The 25,472-nt window shown below is 33.3% G+C and overlaps 1 protein-coding gene across 2 annotated transcripts in view; it reads right to left on the minus strand.

Annotated features, from left to right (window-relative positions):
• Window positions 1-224: 224 nt before the first annotated feature.
• Window positions 225-25,472, minus strand: part of LOC128236297 (hemicentin-1-like) — a 79,899-nt gene continuing 54,651 nt past the window's right edge. Inside the window, exons 11-19 of one of the 2 annotated variants that reach the window (XM_052951184.1) lie at window positions 24,252-24,542; window positions 23,722-24,039; window positions 21,554-21,865; window positions 20,740-20,850; window positions 17,534-17,570; window positions 9,430-9,470; window positions 3,617-3,787; window positions 3,228-3,316; window positions 225-1,430 (exon numbers count right to left, since the gene is read on the minus strand). In XM_052951184.1, the coding sequence (XP_052807144.1) occupies window positions 1,245-1,430; window positions 3,228-3,316; window positions 3,617-3,787; window positions 9,430-9,470; window positions 17,534-17,570; window positions 20,740-20,850; window positions 21,554-21,865; window positions 23,722-24,039; window positions 24,252-24,542 (1,556 nt within the window). In that variant the 3' untranslated portion in view covers window positions 225-1,244. Of the gene's footprint in view, window positions 1,431-3,227; window positions 3,317-3,616; window positions 3,788-9,429; window positions 9,471-17,533; window positions 17,571-20,739; window positions 20,851-21,553; window positions 21,866-23,721; window positions 24,040-24,251; window positions 24,543-25,472 lie in introns of those variants that run through there. The other variant, XM_052951185.1, reaches the window with a different exon arrangement.

A 25,472-nucleotide genomic window follows, 5' to 3' on the forward strand; every position in this document is an offset into this window, starting at 1 on the left:
GCAGCGACTCTTTGGCATGTCTGATGATCTCGTAGACATAGAATATAACGATATAATGACAATAATGAGGGACGTAAAATATCTTGCATGTTAATGGCATGTTATGGTACAATATATATATATATATATATATATATATATATATATATATATATATATATATATATATATATATATATATATATATATATATATATATATATATATATATATATATACTTTGTCAAGTGAAGAAAATAATATATTCGGATCATAGTTGGTAAATGTTTTCCCTTCCGCTAGAAAATTAGAGCTAAACAACATCTGAGTTGATCTGTTTTTTATAGTGTTAAACATGTTCACCATATTTTTTATAATCCATCAACTTTTCATGAGTTTTTGTCCGGACACTTTGGCCAATTCTAACTTGAAAAGGAGCCATTACTCGATCATAAAAAACGTAGTTTGTAACCACAGTCGAATTTGACCGTTATTGTATGGTGTTAAACATGTTCTCCAAACATTAGTACAATCTATCGACCCTTGGATGGTTGGACGTCCGGGAAAAGCCAGTAGACCGACCGACTGACCAACCGACCTTCCGAAAAGCTCACTTCCATAAACTCCAAAGCTTTGTTATGTGGATGTATAACAATCCGTATGGTACGGAACACTGTTCAATAAATCCAAAACGTTGAATTTTAGCTATGCTTTACTTATGATACTCTTACGGATGATATATGACATAAATATATTAACATTAAATACAAATATGTTAAAAAAATCTGATTATAGATAACATTTAAGTCTATGAAATAAATCAATTACATCTTACTTAAATATTATTTTTTAATAAAAGATATTGTCGATATTAAAAAAAATAATCTTGAATTAATTTGGTGACCCGCCCTTATATTCATGCAATAAAATGCACGGACAGTCATACTTACTGTTCCTGGCATTTCAAATCGCAATTTATAATCACGGGAAAACATCAGATTTATAAGTATTTCTTACATTGGCATGCCAACATTTAAATATTGAACTGCTTATATGAGACCTTTTCAGATAGATATTGTACGCATTTCACTATAACATATAATGTGATAAATGCAGTTATCTTATTCCTATTATCTTATTTTAAAACCGTGTACATACAATCATTAAAATAAAACAGCATACACATGCAAGTGAACAAACACAACAAATTCTTATTTTAACAACACGTGTCTAGTTAACAAAGTCTATAGTCCAATCAATTGCTTTTATTTTTTATTTTTTTCGCCAGATGCGTCGTCGTCACTGTCTGGCAATGGATCAGCCTTTCGTGATAAATCAATTTCTGCATACAATGTCATGTCATCAAGGCCGTGTATGTAGAGTTTTTGTCCCTTTCGTGCTTTAGGAAAATCTAAGTCTGCATAGACGAGTCCATCCTTATTCACATTTTTCTAAAATATGAAACACATATGTTTGACTAAAGCTTTCCTGTTGCGAATATGTTTATGACTTTATGAACATTCAAGAACAGTTTATGAATTTTTGAAACGCTCATTAATTCCATTAAATGTTCATGACAGCAATTCATGAACTGTTCATTACCAACAAACTGGTAAAAACATGAATTTGTGTAACCTTTCATGAACATTTTAATCAATTCATACATATTTAAAGAATTTTAAAAAATGCATAAAATATCCATGAACGTGTTCACAAACAGTTCATCTGAACCTCAGGGGTTTCATGACCTCTCCATTAATGGTTATATACTTTAAACGATGTTTTAAATTTTGTAAAAACCAGATGCGTTAATGCTTTAAATTGGTTTGTAACCTGCCATAATTTGAAGTTGTGAAAATAGCACTGCTGTATGTTTCACATGACTTGTTGGTACTTCATGGTTTTGTAGAAGTAGTTTGAGGCAGACATATTTGTGTTTTTTATGGTTTTAATGCGAAATGGTACACTCCATGTGATAGATATGTATTCGTTCTTTATTGCTGAATTCTCCATATGGCCTTATCAGTTGTATTGGAAGTTAAAGATACTTTGTAACTGTTTGTAATAATTTGGGTTCTGACAAATTCGTGTAATTTTGTATGATTTAATATTGCCTGATATTTAAGCCTGTCTTGTTCTAAGACAAAATGGAAGATTAATTAGATTTGTGATCATACGGACACGTATAAAAGTACTTATGCTATGATATATTCCACATAAAGTAGCATTGGAATTAACTAAAATTATATAGTTTAACACATGGCACTGATTTACGCTTAACCCGCTTAGGAACAGTATCCTCAATAAGCTAATCAATCATTCATTGGCTATAGATTTTTTGTTGATAAGATGACCCAATTGTCTTAAAGGAGTACAAAGAAATATCGGTGGTATTGTTGTATTTGTTGGGGAATGTAATATAAGTATTGATCACACGACCTAACCCGTATTGCATCCCCAAAAATGCATTACAAGATAAGGTCAAAGATTAGTTGTCCCGCGTGGAGTCATGAGATGTTATTGAAAGGTCGATTGATGAACAAAACTGAAAACGGGAACGGCCATGATAATATATGATAATGCGTTGATTCCAGGGACGACTTCAACGGCCACACTACCCAATAACAACATGCTATTCGAAGCTATTTTGACGCAATTTTCAAGTGCAAACTTTTTCAAAAAATCAAGATATGACGTCTGGTTGTTGTCATGGAGTCCGCGTCTTAATATGTTGCAATACAACGTTATGTATTTACCGCAAAACCGCATTCTATTTGACATAACTTGCAGTCGTTATCTGACTGTTCAAAGATGATGATTGTCCTTAGGCCAAAATAAGCCAATAACTGTTGTAACATTTTTGTCTATGTAGGTTTATAAATTGTAATTCCTTAAAATGATGTTTTATAAGACTTAAGGATTCGGCATTGTAAAAGATGCAACTTCCGTTTGTCAAAAATAGGTGGGGAGTTTTCCCCAAACTCGCTTGTGATAATTATATTGAATTTGCTTATTGTCTCATAATGCGTTATAGCCTACAGACATCTTGGCTGCCTTGGTTTTATTCATATTTAAATATAGCTTAAATATGACAATTTTAGTAAAGTACAAAATAACTGATATTTGGCTTTCATTTCAAATGGATTGTAGAAGGTTTAAATAAGCTTTTCAACATTTTAGAGGCAGAATTTCAGCCTGTGCAGCGTGAATGATTTTTTGTGCATTGGATCAAGATAAACTACATGTACCTTCTTTTCTGGAAGTTCGTGGTTTTCATACGTTGATTCTTCAAACGCTTTATTTTCATAAGTCATCTTCCCGTGCTTTTTTGCAGCAGCTGAAATAATATCATACGAATATCTATTAATGACCACAAACTGACAATATTATGAAATATTTTGCTCGACAGAACTAATGCAAGTTTAAGTTAAAGTTTAAGGGGATAAATGGTTTTTGCAATTTGAACAATATATCACAATTTTCACCCGCTGAACTAATGCCGCTGTGCAATAATTGTCAAACGATTAACACATAAATCGATCTCTATAGTTTGCACGAAGACAAAATATGAATTTGACGACTCTTATATCATAAGAGTACAACTTTTATTGTCGTACAGTTCATCGTATCGACTTACCCTTCCTTTTGGCTACTTTATTGACTTCCGCGTATAACTCTGAACCTGCTGAATCGGATGTTTTTGTTTTATTTGGTTGTGCATACAAGGCATCTGCGCCTGAATTGTTGATTTGTCTTGATATGTCTCCAGCAGGAACATACATTGAATTTTCAACAACATCCGGAAGATCTGCAAAAAGACAATCGCTATCAATACATAGCATGCATATTCATGAAGATATTGAGCTTATAACAGTCTATGGTAAGGCAATTTATGTGCAACAATGCGCCATTTCCGCGATATGAACAAATTGATTCGATTTTATAAGGTTAAGGTAAATCGTAACATAAAATATGAAGCACTTCTAGATTCTTTCTACTTTGTTGAATTTAACATTATACAAGCTTAATGTATTTAGTGTAAACATATTTTATTCATCAGCGTATACACACATAACATTAAGACAAACAGAAAACACATGTACAATCTAGAAAAGGATTAGAACAAAAGATAAATATATCTTAAAAAGTTCTTCTCCAAACCTTAGCAGAAGTACATATTTAATGACGAATAATTTGTACAGCTTACAATGTAGATGACACAATGATGTTGATATTGTTGAATTAGATCAAGTGGTAGTGTTTAATGTGATTTGGCTTCATTTAATATTATTAAATATTTAAAGATTTTTTATAGACGACGTACAAAGACAAGATAGTAGCTAAAAGTTACAAATTTTGTGTGATTAACAATGCTATAATAAGCTTAGTTTATTTTCACTTTTCGAATACAAAAGGCGTTGATTCTGTTTGAGAACAGAATAAGAAGGTAAAGAGGATAAGAGAGAAGAAATAGGGTAGGGTGGTTGGTTTAAATGAATTACTTCCAGTGCCTGGAAGATATGTATTTAGATACATTCAAGTCGTAAAAGATACGAAATAAGCCTACGATTCAACACACATAATAAACAGTGTCGTTATTTTTACAGCTGATTATAGATATATGGCCCAATTTACAGTAAAACTGCGATCGCTCGAGAACGCCGAGCCAAAACCTCGAGGGAACCGATGTTTCGAACGAACCGAATTTCAATTTTCCAGTCTGTTATGAATTATATTTCAGTGTATTTTAAGTTTGAAGTCGTCAAACCGACTGTTTACTAACATACAACTTCCACAGATAATGTACTAAGACACCGATTATGTATTGCGTTGTGGAAATCGCTCATATGTTCAAAGGCTGTCGTATACTAAATGTATACTAAATGTAAAATGCAAAAGAAATATCAATAAATGAATAAGTAGAAATGCTTATTTTTACAAAATTGCCATATTGCAAAGCAAAGTGACACGAAGGAATTCTTTTCAGAGATTCCGATGTTGGATCGATATGGTAGTGTTAATTCATATTTGTATTACTCATTTACAATTCTCATAATTAACTTCTCATCATTATCTTCTCAGATGCCTTTATTAACTACGATCGGTCATGCGTAAATAGTGATAAACGGCTTTTCACACCTTAAAATTGCCTTTCAACTGTCATTACAATTTTTACACTTTGCGAAAATTTTAAGAACTAGCAATTATTTGTTTATTTTGGAACACGCGTTCGGGAAAAGGTGTGAAATTATTACCTCGAGGGTTTCAAGTTTCAAGTTTTCAAGTGGGAGCCATAAGATTTTGTGCATGATTTGTGTGCTTGGGACCGACTATATTGCTCGACTCCTCGACATATTTAGGTTTCGATGCAGCGTAGGTAAATTTTTATATGAAAATAGAAGGAAAACTGTTCGGGACAAAGCTCCGACCTCGAGGAAACGCCGGTTCTCAAACGACCGCTTGTTCAAACGACCGCAGTTTTACTGTAGAAACATCAATGTTTTTGATCGGATTTTGGAACGATTGGAATGCAGAAAAAAATTCCGGACACCAAATGCACTGGCTTTGATTTTGTGCAATGTACACAAAGGAAAAAAAGCAAGGTGATGTCTTGACATGCCGGTGCAAATTGTTAATGCCGATTTATAATCGAGGGTTGAATACCAAATAAAAGATATAGACACTGTCTTGAATATTCTCAATACGAAGTCTTAAAGTATCCTTTAACTTGACAAGAAAGTCTTACTTTCATTGGTTAAACATTAACCATGTAGTGTTAAAGGCCAAACGGATTATTTACGAATTCGGAATTTAATTAAACATGATTTATGAGGAAAACGAAAATAAATTGGTATGTCATTGAGCAATAATGAGACAGAAGTGCTTCTCTTAATTTTGAAATGAAGATGTAGTGTTTGAGTTATTGTTGATCGAGTTCTTGTAGGGATATTTCAGCAAAATTTTATAATCTGACTGTATAATCTAATAAAAAGACTCGCTGATGTCTGATTTGAAAACAGCTTTGTTAGTCGATGCCAAAAGAAAACTGTCATAATGTGTGAAATAATTGCAACGAATGACAATATATTTTACAGTTTTCTGTCCATGCATGTGAGCAATGTGAAGATGTGTTCCAATCTACATGTACCATTACAGATATACAAATATCATGAACATACTCAACAGAACAATGTCCATGACAATGAAATGTAGCTCATACATTTTGAATCGGAGTCCTGGATTTAAAAACAAAGTAAACTACTTTGAGAGTCTGCGTACCGAATCATGACAAATTGTGAGTGTCTGCATATCGCATTATATCCCGTTGAGCCCTGAATACTGAATACATGGAGTGGGGTTTCAGCCCGTGCGTGTGTGGACAGTGCAGCAAAAGATCACACGAAAGTATGTTTGTGTTATTTAGCCCTAAAGGTTATTTCAATTTTAACAGTATCAAACATCTTTGCCGGAGGTTTGTGTGAAACATTTAATTATAATCTGGTATAATTCGGGGCGGGACTCACATTTCTGGGGAACAATTTCGTTCCAATTCGACTCAATTAGCTTCGTGGGTATACCAATACTGGTTATGCAGTGTATATTGATATACTTGCTGGTGATATTGAACCGCAATTTAATTTCTTCATACCAGTTTTTGCAAAATTCAATATAGTTTTTAGAGATAACATTTTCATTTCATTTAAAAAATGACAGGAAAACGTCATTTATTTTAATTATCGTAATTTTTATTCGCATGCATTATTACAAAAGTTTGAGATGCAATAAAAAATAAGGCAATAATAAGTGTAATTAGGTTTGTGGTGATTGAACGTTCGATGTTGTTTGGGACCTTACCGTGTGCCCCTTAACAGGGTTTATTTTTTACTTTCATTTTTACCCTGCGGCTTCTCCGTGTAGTTTACATTCTATTATTTCTTTAACGTTTCAATTTGACTTAGAAAACTGTTTAAATTGAGTAAAGACAAAAATACCGACGCGCGCAGAAGAATATGAAAGCGCGTCCTTCCATTTTAATGACGTCTATTGATTTAAGATAGATAAATGCTGAACTGTTGATTCAATGATGCAAACACTCATTTTAATTATGTTTGGTGAGTTTATGAAGACCCTAAGGGTTATATAAATTGCCCGATACAGTATTGTATGGCGTTTTTTTCTTACAATTACACTTATAACGAAAGCAAAGTTACAGAAAAGATCTACAGTTATATGAAACTGCTCGTCACAGCGTTTACGGCAGTATTCCCTTAAAGTGAAACTAAAACGAAAACGACAATATATATAAGGTATTGATAGGTTTTATTCTAAAGATCATCGAGGATATTGCTGATTATAGTCTTTCTTTGGAGCAGCTTCTCAGTACTTCCAACTGGACAATTGATCCTTTTAGCAAAAGTGATAAGCTGCATAACAATCTACCGTATGGTATACGCAGTCAAGAGTCCAAACTGTTTTTCGGTTTAATATTATTTGGAAAGATTTGAGGGTCATTGAACAGGAATTAGCTTCAGTTGATTTTGTTTAGCCAGCTGATAACAAGCAGCCGAGTAATACTGTAAGTCCACATGAGTGTTGCGGAACACCAGATGCTTCGGCAGGAAAATGAACTGAGAACGATGGTTCAGCTTAGTACAAGGATAGGGAAGCTTGACTAGTAGTAATGCAAGCTTGGATAAGGTAGATGTGGTCCTAAATCAGATTCAAACTCTGTTTACATTGGTAATATTAAACTGGTTGATTTGAACAAGAAGGGGCCCCTTTGAAACGGGTGGCCCTTCTTGTCGTGTGATGGCTCCGTTTGAAATAAAGACTAAAGAAACGACGATTCTGGTAAAGAGCGACTTTTGTTATGCTTTTTTAGATTCTGGTTCAATGGTAACCACCATTGTTGAAAAGCTGTTTAACTTACATTAACTTTAACGTTCCAAGGTACCTATCAATCCTTGATAAAGTTTTTTTTTATATAGTATATATGCACTTTGCTGTTTTATGGAATTTTTGCTGTTCTTCCATGTTTCATGTTTGTGATTTTTTGTTTTTGTGTTCTATGCCTTGGTGTTTACCAAGTGCCATTAAACCGGGTTTATGTTTAAACTTTTGGCTACTGAGCTTGTTTCTGTACTGTTTCACATAAGTATTTATTCAGTTTTGCAGATTTTTTAGATTTCACACTTAATATTACCGGAGCTGCTGGTGCGATATTAACATTCAATCAAGTGCAATAGACCCTTTGACTATTCCAGTGTTGTTGGAGCCATACATCTTCAGAAATATCTCATCTTTATCTTAAGAAATATATATATATATAGAGACGACATTATCATTTTCAGCGATACATTAAAACATCATTGTCATGCTCAATCATGTCTTTAAGCGACTGGAATCAGCCGGGTTGAAGCTGAAGAGCAGCCACTGTAAGTATCTCCAGCTGCAGATGAAGTATCTTGGTCCTGTTGTTAATGAGTCGGTTGTAGAGACTGACCAAGACAAAATTGTTGCACTTAGACGGTGTAAGGTTTCGAATAACTTCAATGAAGTTGATTTGGGTTCGCCAGCTATAACCTGCGTTTGATTCACAACTTTCCGCATCTGGCGAAATCCTTGAATGATTTATTGGATTGTGTTTCTGCCAAGCAGACGAAACTCAGAACTCATGTTCCTTGGTTTTGGGCCGAGAGACAGCAACATGCGTTTGAGTTTGTTAAGGACATATGATGTTCTTCTTCGGTTTGAACGTATGCTGTTTTCTCACAACCGTTCACTAACAGCGGTGTCTCAGCAGCCTTCGGTTACATAACAGTGGTGAGATCGTAGACTTTGCTTTTCTAACACTTGTGTATTAGTGGAATCCCCTGTGAGTTGAGTTTTAGTCCACTTTCTTTTAAGGTGGCTTTCTAGCAGCATTTTTTTTCTACACTTGCGCGTTAGTAGTCTTTAATTTTCTTACATGTGGCTAAAGGCGCCCTCACTTATCAAACTAAAGCTGACGTGCAATCACGTACCTCATCGTGGTGATTTGTAGCGGCCTTTGTGTGAGGTGTGTTTTATAGTGGCACGTAATTGGCATTTTAATTTCCATTACTAATGTACTCTTTATGTGTTTTTGTCTATTTCGACCACATGTAATTGATTTAAATTTGCTTATAATTATGTGTGCATCAAATATAGAAGAACAAAACAGTAGAAGTTTCCTTAAAACGAAAAATGCCCCCACAATCATTTGTTTAGTGAAGGTAGTGTAGCAATATGCAATATTCTTAAAAGAGATACATGTATATCAAAAATAATTAAAAAAAAACATACATTGCTGTTATAAAATGGGGTTCTTTGGAATTTGCTTTAAATATGTTAAGAACTATTCTAATTAAAAAATGATACTGGTTTATAGAAGTAAAAGTGATTTAACTTTAAATTTAAATTTAAACGTACCATCATCCTCATCGACCTGATGTTGAAGAGTATCTATGCCTCTGAAATACACACGTAATCACATGATCGATAATTAAACCTGAATGTCACTATGACAAAGATTATATTTGATGTTTTCAAGAAACTATAAAATCAATATCAGTTTAACAAACGGTTGTTGATAAAACTGTTTAGTACGAAATAAATGTAAATATTATATCAATTATAATATAAGATCATTTTAACTCATTCAATTACGATACATCACTCACATATTTTTTTATAAATTGCATAATAAACTACCGAATGTCTCGTCTGACGTATTTAACAATTTAACAAGAAAATTAATAAATTCCAAGCAACAAAAATGAAGCATTTAAGTAATAGTATTGTGTTATTTTCATATAAACTTTATTTGCAAGGGATGCAATAGAAATTGGGATATATAGTATTTGAACATCACCCATGTAACAAAAGATATTGAATTCTCAATTAATACTCAGGTGTATTTTCATCTAGGGAAAATGACCACTATGTAAAGCCTTTGACATAACAAGCCCACGATACGTTTGTGCCATGACACGACAGAATATTTTGGCAAATCGAGCGTCTTCGCTAGACATTTGATTAAATTTGAGAATCGTGCTATCAACTTGCATTCGTGAGGCAAAATCTGACATGCATCATATGTTAATATGCTCAAGGTCAATTTCATTCAAAACACAAAGAAAATCAGTTGACCAAGACTAAATTGATCCGCTTAATCTGTAAGTGTTTGCAAATGGCGTGTCATTGGTAAGAACCCAACAGAGCATATTGAATGTGTACTTTAACGAAAAAGCATTCAATTTAATATATAATGTATTGCATTTCAAAATGATATCTTTGTTGGAACATTGTCGGACGGGTATTTTAAATCCATAAGACAATTGTGGAAATAAATCCACAGACACTTTTGACGGTATTTGATTTCAGCCATTTCGTATTTCTGCTTTTTGAGTTTAAAATACAAAAACTCAGCCTCGCAAAAACTCGACTTAGTAGCATTTTTGTGGTTTTCGCGTAGCGGTTTTTCGTATTGAAAAGCAAACATTTAATAGTGACTTTGAAATTACTTTTGTAAAAGATTCATATTTCTTTATCATGTTATACTCAGATTTATGGTGTTGCAAATCCCTAAAACGGTTCAAAATTGAAAAGAATATATTTTCTCGAAAGGTAATAATTTTACCAGAATATAAATCATGCTGACACCATTTATATGGTGCTTAATGCAATATTGGCCACGTTTGTGTGATTGGCCACGATTTAGTGGCTTGATATAGATCGGGTTCTTATATATAATTAACACAACTTCACAATTGACGTAACTGGTTGAAACTAAGACAAATTCAAAGATAATTCTAAGCATGAATTGACACATTTAATTTGCCTTCCGGTAAGAATCCTTGTTTAGACGTATATACAATGCTTTACTCACGAAACAAAGAAATATAGTTCTCAAGTGGTAATTGTGCATAACCAGAAAAAACATATAATGTTAAGCTTTATTGCTTGTTATACTTATGCACAGCGCGCTGTCAGGGCTACACGTGTATTTAGTTCCATTTGCATATCTAATACGATGTTTAAGTTACAACTAAGTGAGAATGTTTTATCGCCGGCGCTGAAGAGGGCAAAAATTTATAAATGCTTTTGGACAATAATATGTATATAAGACAAAACTGAATTCCGAGCGGATGATTTAACAATTTAATGCCGGTATCAGATAATAAATGCAGCTTTTAAAGTGTTATGGTGTGCACATATTTTACATTTGACGACAGGCTTCCATACTTTTAAGTCATCCGTATATTCTGATTTCATGCTATTTACTTAAATAGCAAGCTTTTTGTGAGGAATTGCTAGAGCATTTTTGTTCCGACCATGGAACAAGAGCACGTTTAATTCCACCAATTTGTTTTGATATGATATGATACGTGTGTTTTTATTCATGACGGAACTTAGATTACTGAGCTAATGTTTCTTGTAAGCATATATCCGATATTGAATAAAGGTTCTTGTGTCTTGTATATTTTATCTAAAAAAATGCATAATGTTAAAACCCCTTAAACGCGTGTTAACACTTGTTTAATACGAGTTGTCGAAGAAACTTGATATAAGTATGTTCAGGCCCAATTGACCACTTAGTGTGACCTTTACCTTAGAGATTGGATCGCTGTTGATCATACTAAAAGGGTCGGAGGTGCTAATGGTTAAATATTAGGTATAATTGAGCAGAACGTGCATACATTTTTTCGGGGGGAAATTTGTATGCTGGATCTAAAACATTTCCACATTAATTGCGTACATCGACTTAAAACCAGAGATCGCTAAAGATGTGACATAATTGATCATTAAATATATGACGATGACACAGGACAATGATATACAGGGGACACATAAATGTTCACTTGTTTTAAGATAAAAAATGCGCAATTCTGACATTTGAGGGCTAAAAGTGTACACGATAATTAAAGACATATATAAAAATATCATCTTCTATGTTACATTTCGACGTTTTGAAACATGGTATATTCATTAAACACACATAATTCAATTCAATAGAAAACCGACAATGTCCTTTGGCAAGTGGTAACATAGACAATATCTATGGTATCGGTAGTGCAATAGGTAGATTTAAATGCACTCTCACAGATTGAACGTTTTGACAAAAAAAAATTGTCTTTGAACGAGCCAATGTGAAAATCCATGGAAACTTGTTATATAAGACTGCTGACAAAAAACTTAGATCGCAGATTTTTATATTTATGTTCAAAAAATGATGTTTTATGCATCTTTCTTAAACCGTCAGTAACGGTTAAAGCCATAAATTTATAGTTTCGAACGGAAATATGAAAATCTACGATCTGATTTTTGTCAGCAATCTTATATCATTGGTTTGCAGACATTTACGCAAATTGTTGCTCCTTCAAAGACAAAAAAATAAAAAAGTTGTAAAAATGGTATATATGTGAGTGTGCAGCCTTAACGACAGACTTAAGATAACTAGGCCGTTCGACGAGATACCAGAAATGGGCGAACGAAAAATGCTATTAGATATTTAGTCGGCGAGGGGAGCACGGATGACGAATCGACGTCCAAGAAGAATATCTACTTTATACATGGTCAATGCTCAGTAGACTTACTACAACAACGTACATATGGTTATGGACATGTTGACATCTTCAGCTAAACTGTTTATCGATTATATAAACTAAAGCATTAAGCATGCTATGTAAAATTTACACATGATTACTTTATTATAAATATGAAGTAAATCGAAATGATAATTAGTTGTGTTTGTTTTTTTCGTTCACCAATAAACAATACTTTAAAACAAAACATTGTAACTCAATTCGTAATAGTTGAAGGATTCGTAAGGATTACATGTTTTCGTAGGAGAAGTTTGGTATTATCAAGTCAATATGCACTGACTTTCAATACTGTGTCATTCAGTATATGAAATCCAGTGTTAATTAAAATATGGCGGGTATTTTGTTGTACTTTGCAACTGAGACGAGCTTCTACTGCACCACCTCTTATTTGAAAAATATCATTACCATTCATATTAAAGCAACAACCATTGCATTGATCGATATGAAATGTATAAAGCATTGGTTAAGGTTTTTAATGAGCTTTCAATTTATTATGTTATTGGGAATCCAAAACATGAATTTTATGCGTTAGGTGTAGAAAATGCTTTTATAGCCAACTGATCGATTCCACCTATATTATGAGCTCCAATAATTCAAAAATGTATGTAAGTGTCACTGATTCAATCTCAATAGTTTCTGTTTATACATCAATCAACAACATGAATTGACTCACGTGCTTTTTCATTATGTCATTTGTCCTATAAATTAAACAATAGTTTTATCTGAAACCTTTAAAATCCGTTATTAGGCAGTGGATAAATCTTCTTTCGTGTTAATACCAACCTATCAATGACTCAGCACTTTCTTTAAAGAAATACTATACAAAGATAATCAAGTGCCAATAGAAAAAATAATATTCTATGTAGGACTAAACGATCATTTAAATCGTTGTTTAAAAAGGGTGAATCACATAAGGAAGGATCCATTATGTTCTGTTTTGTCTCTTAATCTGCTTGTACACAATATTTGATTAAATTTTTATGTAAGATATCCTCATGTAGCTCTGAGCAGATACCCCCAGAAGGACGAACAAAATGAAGATGGACGAAAGATCGAAAACATTACTGTGAAAACTATATGTTGAATTATTGCTTCAACATATTTTGAATCTTTACCAGCGATGAATATAAGCATTAATGAAACAACAGAAGCACCATGACAGACTATGACCCGTGAAAGGCTTAGAGAAGTAAGACGAACGCAAAGGAAAGACCAGTTCATTAATCGATGGAGAATCGCGGCGATCGATCAGAAGCTGCCAAGATACAATCAAGGACCTGACGACATAACCATGAAACGGCATTTTCCGGAATATGAAGACGAAGCAGGAAGTATTGAACAAGGAAGTTACAAAAGCAGATCAGGTGAAAGAACATATTGTTTTGCAAGAGGTATATAGAAAAGAGATATTTCAACGGTTACGCAACGACGTAGGTCATCCCAGACGGAGGAGAACAGTTTTACTGCTATATGAAAGGTTCTACTTGCCAGGCAAGCCAGCGGATGTGTCAAAATGGGTAAGCAAATGTGACAGATGCATAGGAAAGAAGTCGTCAACTAACAACACATCACCACTGGTTTCCATCAGCTCATTATATCCACTCGATTTGGTGTGCATGGACTTCTTTACCTTAGAGCCATCGAAGGTAATCACTCATCTTTTTACTAAGTTTACACGAGCCATCCCTCTCAGAAATCAAACAGCTTAAAGTACAGCAGATAATCTTTATTACAATTTTATTTTACACCATGGAATACCTACCATCTCTCATCCAGATCAGGGAATAAACTTCGAGTTTGAAAAATAATCTAGAACTTAGTAAAGGTATGAACATACGGGCAAGGAGATCAACGCTTTATCATGTAAAAGTATGAACATACGGTCAAGGATAACAACGTTTTATCATCCAATTGGCAATTGAATCACAGAAAAAAGAACCTTATTAGGAATGATGGGGAAGTTGAAACCAGACGATAAACAAGATGAGAAGAATTTTGTATATGACCACAACTGTAAACCTCACGAAACGACAGGATAAGCACCATTCGAGTGGATGTTTGATTGGCGCCAAAATTTGCTAATCAATGCGGAATTTGACCTAAATACAGGAGAGCAACCGAAGAATCCAAGCTACATAGGATTATATGAATGAAATGGAAAAAACACTATCAATACAAAAGAGATCGTACATCAGCATACGGAAAAGTCACAGCAAAGAAGAATATTATGAAAATAAAGAGACAGCAACAGGCAGGGGAACGAGTCCTTGAGGGCCGGCGTAAAATCTATGATTTATTATTTTGAGAATATCGAACAACTCAGACCAAACATATCCGTGTTAAAGGTTAGAAGTGAAAAGAGCGAGAAAGTAAACGCACTGCACAGGAATAATAGTGTCCCTGTGAAATACAAGAAATAGTTAGATGAGGAAGTGACAATTGATTATAAGCCTTGAGAGACATCAGCAGACATGAATGATGATATACAGGTAGAGAAAGAACCATATGATGATACCTTAAAGAATACTTGGTGCAAGTTGTCGCATAATGCGATTAAAATATTGAGTTTAAATGGTTAATGCAACAGAGTCTTTTTAAAGTTTTAAGATTAATTTATTTCATTAAAGTAACATTGACTTAACAATACCGATATTAATTCAGAACTAATGGGTAATAATCTATTAATAGGGCGCACATCTTAGGCATATAATTGTCAACTACATGTGGTTGTCTAATGGAATGGGACCATTCAAAACAATTAATATGAACATAAATATTTAGAGTATAGGATTTTTGACAGTTCATTGTAAACATTTGTATAAAGAATTGCTATTTTTATACGAAATATGTCGTATAGTAGCTAATAAAGCATTTAAAAGCGTAGGTTAGTGTCTGTCAAAACATATTCTATGGTCAATTGTGTTTATGACAGTATTGACCTATATTCAGTATCCTAGTATTTATTTGTGTGTTAGCGAGTCGGGAGCCCGAATGAAGTCCGGGTTTAGTCCGGAAGTTATGATTGACTCACATGTAATTTAGCTAGAATTATATTATTATATTAAGAAGGAACATTTTAATAAAGAAATAACATTTGAACAATGTTTGGTTAAATTAGTTATATATATACATAACAGAAGAGATCAGGTCTGATACTGAAATAGGGCGTGGTATAACCTCAACCCAAAAAAATTACAACGCTCAAATATAGAATACGAAGAGAGACTAACAAGAAACAACGAGCACGAAAAATATAGACGAGTGGAATAAAGAAGAAGAGATAGAGAATGAATTACAGATGAAACAGAATATGTAGTACAGAGAAGAGAGAAATATGATGCGAAACATTCAGTCTGTAAAGAAGTTGGACCGCAAAGATTTTCAAGGACAAGGAAGATACCAGCCGTTTCATACATACCATAAGAATCAGATGGTGGTGAGACCTCAGGACTCAAGAATAAATGCATTGCCACAGTTAATGGTATGAAATTTTGGGAAGCTATTTATAATTCAATTGCACAGAAATTGGTAGATACAGTGTGTAAATAATTTTGATGTTCTTTTTATAAATTATAGGTAAAAATGGGTGATTCTACTGTTTTAAACTGTTTTAAGAAATTAATTATTTAAATGCATAACGCGTGAACGCTTTTCTTTGGAGAAGGGAGAAAAGTGTAACAGTTGGAATTAATAAGTATTTTTTTGAAAATTTTATATAAAATTTGAATTTTTGTGTATTCATGGATGTTAAATCAGTCAAAAAGATTTGACTAAATGTTAGATGTGATGTAAGTATTGACTCGCAAGAGATAAGCATTATATATGAATACGTTATAATGTTATAAACGAAGAGCAATAAGGTACAAACAGTCGTAATCAATAAGTTAAAGTAGATGACGTGACGTCATTTTTAGGGCAGGGTTGTAGATAGCCCAGTAACATTTCAGCATTTATTAAAAGTGTTGTCAGCTCCATTTCTAATATTGTGTGTAGACTGCTGCCCTTATCACTTGAGATTTCTTCTTGTGAGAATAGCAATCTTCATGGATTGTAGCGTTTTGGTGCATTCTAGAGTTTTATGGTTTTAACCATTTCCTGGAAGTATGACCATGTTTGTACTAACCACAGTAACAATGTTAAGAGACACCATGGGTAAGAGTTGAGAAAACCAATGAGAACACTCAATTCCATAAACTTTGTGTAGAATCAATTGTAAAAGACATGAACATTATCAAAAACGATTGTTCTTTGTGCAAACTAGGACAAAGTACGAACCACGACAGGTTTGGTTTTAACCCATAATATAAGAAATACTATAAGACCTTCATAAACGTAAGGAATAAAACTATTACACTCGGCTTGAAAAGTTTGATCCAGAAACATAATAAAAATGTATTGCAGGTTGCATATCTAACTTCGCAATTACTGAAAGCGATACACGAAAACAAGGTCGCACAGATATCATGATTGTAAACGTTATTTATGTGGTATTCAGGACCTTTTTCATTACAGAATTTAGTTTGGTTGAGCTACAATTCTGTAAGGCTGCAGCAAATTCGGATTGAAGTGAAAAGGTTATTCATGAGACACAAATGAATTTCAGACTCTATTGATAGTGCATGTGCCTATGTGGCTTCTACACTAATCTAAAGTACAGCTGAGACACAATAAAACGGACGTACTGACGGACGAATTGACGTAGGCAGGTACGGACGGATGAATGAACGATCGGATAGTGTGACGTTTATATACCTCGCTTCGGAACATAAAATGGTGTCTTACTACATTGATGAACATGAATCTGAAATATAATGCGTTTTGTCCTTAATTTTGAATATATACCAATAGCGAAGCAAAGCAACTTTGTTAAGTAAATAACACAATACCTTGTTAGGATATCGAGATATGATTGATAAATATTTACTCACTGTTTGCCTGTCAACATTTCTCTTTCTTTTTTATTTTCTGGAATTCAAAACAAGTTTCGTTAATATTTTTTAAAATTTCTTCCAATAATAAAAGGCATTTATGAGTAAATTTAATTTTATTTTAGGCCACACCAACTGATGTTTCGTTCCGCGGATTTACCGCTCCTATTTTTTTGAAAATTTGGAAACCATTCGTCCTCACTTATACTTTTACGGCCGACCAGAATTTTTTGGTATTCGTTTTAAAGGCTGAAAAATAATTATTTGTTATTTTCCTACGCTATTTACTGCGGATTTGTAAAGGGAAGTAACCGTTGCGTGGCGTTTTATACTTATATTGATCGGTTTAGCATTGCTTCAAAACATTCAATCAAAACGGCGGCTTCCGGTTTAAACACTGTGGCTCGAATTTTTAAAATGTAATCTTAATTTCGACAGAAAGTGTTGTGATAATGCTTGAAGTCATTGTTCACCATCCAATGCAATCATTAATTATGCAATATATATCATTACATGTTAATCTGATACTGATTATATTGAGTAATTATATATTGTTTTTAGATGGAAATCGGAATGACGAACAATGAGTATTATTTGATTCAAGTCAAGACACACATGACCAGAATTTGACCTCATGTCGTCGAAACTGAAGAAGACAGCTTAATTTAACAGGAAATGTTTCATTGTTTGGTCCAAATTGATGTTTCAAAGTCATTTTTGACCAAATTGTGGCAAACCAACAGTTTCGAAGAAAGATATTTTCACAAAATCACACTTGTCCGAAAAGATATAAAAATAGGTTAACCTAACCTTAATTTATAACTAAATTTATATTTTCATTAACAACATTATCTGGGATTTATTAAAATTAGACTTTGGGATGAACAAGACCAAACACTTATACTATTATTGGCATCAATATTTTAATAAGCTCTGCTATATAACATATGCAGGGCCTGCCGGATTGTGTTCATTTCAACCACTGCCTATTATATAAACAACTACCTGACCATAAAAGTACTCTGAATACAACCTAATTCAATTCGATTAGCACATGCAATTGCATTTACTGCGATATTCAAATCTAAAGTCTGATTTTTGATGCTGCTTGTGTTTAACATCATTTTTTAAACATCCGAAATCAATCCTGATAAACGTCTAAATACAGCAAATGATGTTTAAACAATTCAGGTAGATACATTTGTCGTTCAAATTTCTTCCTAAAAGCAGGGTTATTTTTTATTATGAATGATCGTCAAACAAATTTGGTTAATCCATACACCTGTAATGTTTACTAAAAACGTATGAATAAATAGTATGTATACAGGCATTTTTTATTGACCAGTAGAGGTTCAGTTCAAGATTGCATTCAAATGGGTTAAAGGGATATTATATTCAACAATCTTATCTTATTGATATTGCTTTTATTTTTCGCTCGCTCGCTACAATAATTTTTTACAAAAATTAAATGACCAAAACATTAATTTGGTGTGTCCTTAAATTAGAGTTTGCATGATGTTACATTATTGTTTAAAACACATACGAAAATCATACAAATACATATACTTTCTTTATTTAGCTATTTTGTATAGGACTGTTTTTACGCGGACCGACTTCATTTGGTTATTAGGGATGGATAAGAAACTGTGCTGCTTTATAAAAAAACAAGTTTGTGTGCAAAAGAAAATTGTATAGGTCATACCGAAATATATCAATTAAGCTTTTAAGGCCTTGAAAAATGGGCGTTAAACATTTAAATATGTCAAATACGTTTGATGAACGTCATCCAAAAAGTTTTATTTACATCAGCCAACTCATCAAATTCGAACATTCAGTTCAAAGTTATTTGTTTTTTATTTAATGAATGAATTTTATTTTATTTATTCAATGCCATTCAAAACTACCATACTATTACTAGTAATTGTTCTCAATGCAACAATATAATGCAAGTGATTTTTGAATTGAATAAGTTAATTTTAATTTGATATGTTTTGCTACTCAGTTATCGCTCGTCATTGTAAAAATCGCAAGCATCTAGTTTAGTTATGCGTGTTTTTTATTCCGACGAATTAAATGCCAATGTAAAAGAAAGAAGTTAAGTTTGCGATAGCATTAACAGGTCAACAAGATAACTCATTTGGTAGCTCTTTTAGCTAGTAATCCGGCGGGCAATTGTTCAAGTACCACTTCCGGCACATTCGTTGTTAAGGTAAATAGTATTACATGAAACCCTTTTGTATAAACGAGCTATTAAAACCAGGATTGGTCAAATGCAAAGCCACTGGAACAAGAATTATACTGCTTTTTGTGATGAAGCATAGATACAAGCAGGTTTTACGATGGAATTAAGAATAACTTTACCTTTTTAATGAGTACTTATTATTGGGGATTACCCAATGTCGCTTGGCCGTGCGTATACCATTTGTAGCGTGCTAATTATGGATTTAAGACACATCAGTCAAAACAAGCTTAACGCTAAATATATAGTAGCCACGTGAATAAATTATATTAGGGATTGGTGTTGTTGGAATACTTAAGTTCCCTCCTGTATCATGACGTATCGTTTGTAAACAAAAACGTGTTATTATCACTTTTTATCATTTTCGTGTGTTACGTTTGGATAAATTCTTCGACAATGGATAATAGTACTCAAATTAGTTATTTTTTTGTCTGTGATTACATTGAATTTTCAGCTTTTGCAAATTCGTCAACAAATACCGTTTAGATGATAACAATGAAATTTCGTGTCAACCGGTTTTCAAATTGCACATAAGTATGTAATTAGATCAAGCCTGATTGTTCTAAGCTTAGCGTCAATTTGTTAGAAAGTTTGGGTCGTCGACACCAATCGTAAATAAAACACAGTCTACTATCGAGACAAAGTAGCATATCAATTAAGAATTTCAACTAAATACTAACCCATAACGGGATTTACATTTAATATATGATAAATTTGCATTTTTGTATTGTATTGCTTTAAAAATTATATATGGGTAACTCTGTAACAAACCGTGAAAACAAACGCAGTAAATCATTAATATACATGGTGAAATTATTCCTTCACCCTAGTTGTGATATGCGTGACTGGAAAAAATACTACACACTATAGAAATAGATATCAACAGTGACGGTATTCAGACAGATACTAATCTGATACGTGTTCCAACCCTTAACGTGAAATGAAACTTATTTGTTCAATCACTTACCGAATTTTCTGAATTTCATAACCCCCAATATAACGCCTCCAATAATCAAAATTACACAAATGCCACCTCCGATTGATCCTCCGATTAAAGCGGCTGAAGGCCCCACTGGATCTACAACGTACAAATAAGAAACGTGCATCTGTTCAGGACAGTAGACATGATTATGAAGTATGTAGACAAGCAGGTAAGAGATTAACAATAAGCTTCTTTGATGTATCTCAGATCCAACAATAAGACCAACAACGCCACAAAATAATAAACACAGATAACGTAAATGTTATAAGCTCGTTATTAAAAAGGAGAATAACCACGTTTCGTCATTGAAAGCGAGATTTTATCAAACGCTTAACGGGTAGTCATGCATTTCAACTTACTACACGCTAAGTATTAGAGAGAAAAGGATGTTAAAGGAATCTAACAAAAAGCTTACAACAGAACATAGTATTGCTTATCTCAACCAAATAGGTAACATTACCAGATATAAGCAGATTCTGATTGGTGTTAGGCATTTATCGACGAAAATATTTCAATTTTTTCAGCTTTGATTTGCCCGCATAATAATTGTCTAAGAATACCGTTTACTTGATACCATTTGTGGCGGTTTTGAGAATAACACTACCACAGGTGACGTCATTTCAGAGAACGAGATGTAAGCGATTAAAAAGAGGTTTGGGAAGAATTGATATTTTACATATTACACGATACATATAAACAATAAATATAACATTCTTGAATTATGCCGCATGCAAAAATCATGTGTAGACATACGGTTGAATTTCAAGAATGCAATGGAAAATATAACTGAATAACTTACTGACAATGTACACCAATGTTGTAAATGTTGCGTTGACTGTCATGGAATTCCCTTCGGCATTAGAAGCAAAAAGTTCCACATAATACTGCTTTCCAGGTTCCAGTTTGTTTATTGTATAATTCATTTTTTCCGCCAATTCGTCATCAGAAACATTCACGTTTATAATGTTTGAGAGTCCGTTCAATATTCCATACGATATTTTAAAAGTTTGACGAAAACCGTTGTTTAGTCCAGGTGCCCATGTTAGTATTGCTTGTGTTTCACCGATAGACTCACCAATAACATAGAAGTCCGTTGGTGAATCTGGTGGTCCTGCAAAATTTGTTAAATTCAATAACAAATACGGATATGGCAACAGTAAGGTAGTAGGAACAACTGTTTAAGGAACGCTTTTTTATCAAAGTGTGTTAATTCAATAAAAATAAATAGTTAAATAGTTTTAATAGTTAAAACTGAAATAAAATTACCAGGTAAGGTTGTGAATGAGCATTTATTAAGAAATTCAAAAACATGTTTATAGCAATATAGCTATTTGTCTGTGCGATAAAAGAATAATCTAAACGATAACCTTACAATTATTCGTCTAAAACTGGCTCATAAGTCGAAAAATGTCAAACGCACATTTCATTGTAAAGAATTAGTGTACATGGATTACAAAATGAAATGAATTGTAATATGCGGTTTATTATAGTTAACATGAATTTGAAAGCAATCCGAAGAATCTAAGTGAGGAACCGAGAAATAGATTATTAGATAAAATTCCGTAGAAAATGGAAATGTGTTGACTAAAAGACCCTGCCTTACGTAACCTATATCGAATAGTCAAAACATCATCAGCCAATATCGGGTTTCATTTAATAAACTTAGCAAGATTAAAGCAATGATTATATAACCTAGTACATAAAGGTTCAACAGTCACTGTTATAAAACTATTTAATTGTATTACAAAATCGCCAATTAACATTAACATGCACTTATCAATAACAGTCTGGAGGCACTAAAACGATTATCTGGAATCGATTTCTTCCCTGTGAACAGTTTAATAGAAAAATAAAATTAGAATGTCGCGCCTGCAGCCTCTCAATGCTTTCAGCGCTTTTATTGTAAATGAAAACGAACTTTTGGCTCTTCCAGTGTGTGTGTATACCACGTGATAAATTACGTCATATATGCTACGTCGGAAGGCAATATTTTGCTTAAAATGAAGACTTAAATCAAAGATTACTTTTCTTTACTACACTATTTTAAATGAAACAAAGGGCAGTCTATACCGCTTACAGAGCCCTGCCTTCGTTTTATTACCGAAGTTTGATAAGGCGATTAGTTTCACCAAACACTTCGACAAACCTGTTTCCAAAACAATGTTTTGACAGTGCTCCGTCAGACGGCCGTATTGTGAAAAGTTTTGGTAAAAGACCGAATGCGGGGCTCCGTAAGTGGCATAAACTGCGCTATGTGTAATTTTATTTGGTTAAGAAATAGGAAAGTTATCTTTGTTTAAAGATGCACCCTTACTCCCAAATAATATTTACAACAATAAATAATATTGTTTAAAATTCGAAGAAGGATGAATAAATGTAAAATAAAATGGTTATTATGAAGGATACCATGTTGAATTTGAAAGAAATGACCATAAAACACGGATTTTCTACCTTATGAGACTTTAATATACCACAGTTAATCTTTAAGCATTCACCAATCATTTAAAATTTTAGCGCTTTCCGCTATTGAATTCACGGGCGCAATCTTTTATCAGTAGTTAATATTTTCCATATATGCATTATTTAGTAAGCAGTTTAAGGTTTATCAGTCAAAATTTATGTTTGTTATGCATTTGTATATATTGATTTTGAATAAGAATGTCACTTTAAAGTCTTCAATCGAAGCAAAATATTGCCTTCCGACGTAACATTTATGACCTAATTTATCACGTGGTATACCCACACTGACTTTTGCCTATCTCGTTTCGCAATGGTTATTGTCCCTGATATACTGGGATACCCTTCGTATTTTAAAAAGATACATGTGCTATATCGTTGAAAAACCCTACACAGGAAACCATTGCATTTTTTCAATATTTACTGTAAAGAGTTATGTCTTTTTAAGAATATTGTAATAGATATCAAACCATACGTTTTCAATTGAAGCATCTTAAGTCAGTAGCTTACCTGCGGGTTGAAGATACATTACTTCGACTAGTTCCTCACCAATACCGTTGTCAATTGAAATTCTGTACAAGCCGTAATCATCTTTATCAATGTTCAAAATGGTCAAATTACTCGATAATCCTATTGTTATAATTTCAGTCTTTGTGGAGAGATTTGATAAATTTGTACATTTTGTACTGCTTAAACATCTTTTCCAGACAAACTGCGACGGACTAGGGACTGGGTACGCAAACACCGTGTAATGCAGTGTTGCATTTTCGTGTTGTCGGGCTGTAAAGTTCAGCTTTATATCCTCGCCAGGTGGACGCCTTGGTGTGCCTGAAAATAAACGTCTTAGTTCAAGAGAGTGTGTATCTACTTCTATGAAAATAATATTTTTTTAAGTAATAAATGAATCATATGTTCCATAACATTGTTACAAATTACAGAACTCCGAAATTATTTTTTTTTTTCAAAACAATTGAATGCCTAGAATTGATTGCTTAGAAAGCAGCTTGTTTTATCATAAAATAAAGGTGTTTTCAACTTACATGTTACAAACAACCTTAAGTCCTTCTTCGAAGGAGTTTCGTTATTAAACTTATTGCTGCCATCGCATGTGTAGAGCCCTGCATCCAAGCATGTTAACTTAACAATGGTATAATCCAGGTATTTTGAATGATTGACGGATCTCCTTATTTCACCGTCCTTTTGAATATTGATAGATGCTGAAGGATTACTATCCACAGTGCAGGTAAACGTCGCATTGCTGTGCTCTGTTTGTGTTACGTTGAAAGTTCCGATGTGCTCCGTAACGTGGAAGTCCCTTACGACAGATTTATCTGGAAAATGAGTATTGCTGGTAATATGAGATGTTGATGACTAAAATGTACATATTGAATGAAATCAACTTGAAGCTGAAACCTCCCTTTATACGCAGAACCTGTACCGAATATGCGATACCTTGTTGTTCGCAGAAAGTGGGTATATTTCGGTACGCATACGTTTTGATACACTTAATTCGGATCAAATTTCAAAACGGGAAACTTGTTACTTCTTCAATTAATGTGAACGTGCATTTTAATTTGTATCTGTTATCGCACTACCTTGGGATGATTTTACCTCTCATATATAATATTTACCTTAAGACTATGTTGGTAATGAATAAACAACGCCGTTGTACATTGTACCTGTGCATGAGTTTGTCCTTATGACCTTCGTGTATGTGTGTACCTGCTTTATGCAAACTTAGGTTATTGAGCCCATAGTCTTAGGAACCAATTCCTTTGCATCAAACCAATACACCATAATATTTCAAACTCGATAACAGTAAGATAAAAATGTACTTAATTTAATATTCTTACCAAGCTTAAATAAAAAAGACACTCACGACCCACAATCAAATATCACCTAGTTTAACAAATACCTTTAAGTAAGTTCCTTTACAATAAAAGCAAAGCAATCGTTGAAAATGATGATTGCTCCCAGACAGGGATCAAATTCGAAAACAAAAACGAAAATTTAAAAATATTACTGTTTTCAATATGTCAAAGAAGATGGATGTGGGGCAGAAGCACGATAATAAACAGTTCTGTTGAAGGTTGAGAGGATTTATGTCAAGTTAATTTTAATTTGTGTATATCATTTGAGGAATAGAATAGCAAATACAAATGTTTTGTATGAGAAGTGCAAATTGGATAAGGAGCAGTCATAGACCGCATATGCTGCAGACAAAAAAGGGTATACAAAATAAGGAGTAACTTTTGTAAAAA

Source organism: Mya arenaria, chromosome 5 (genome assembly GCF_026914265.1).
Source record: "Mya arenaria isolate MELC-2E11 chromosome 5, ASM2691426v1".
In the NCBI taxonomy this organism is placed as follows: Eukaryota; Metazoa; Mollusca; class Bivalvia; order Myida; family Myidae; genus Mya; species Mya arenaria.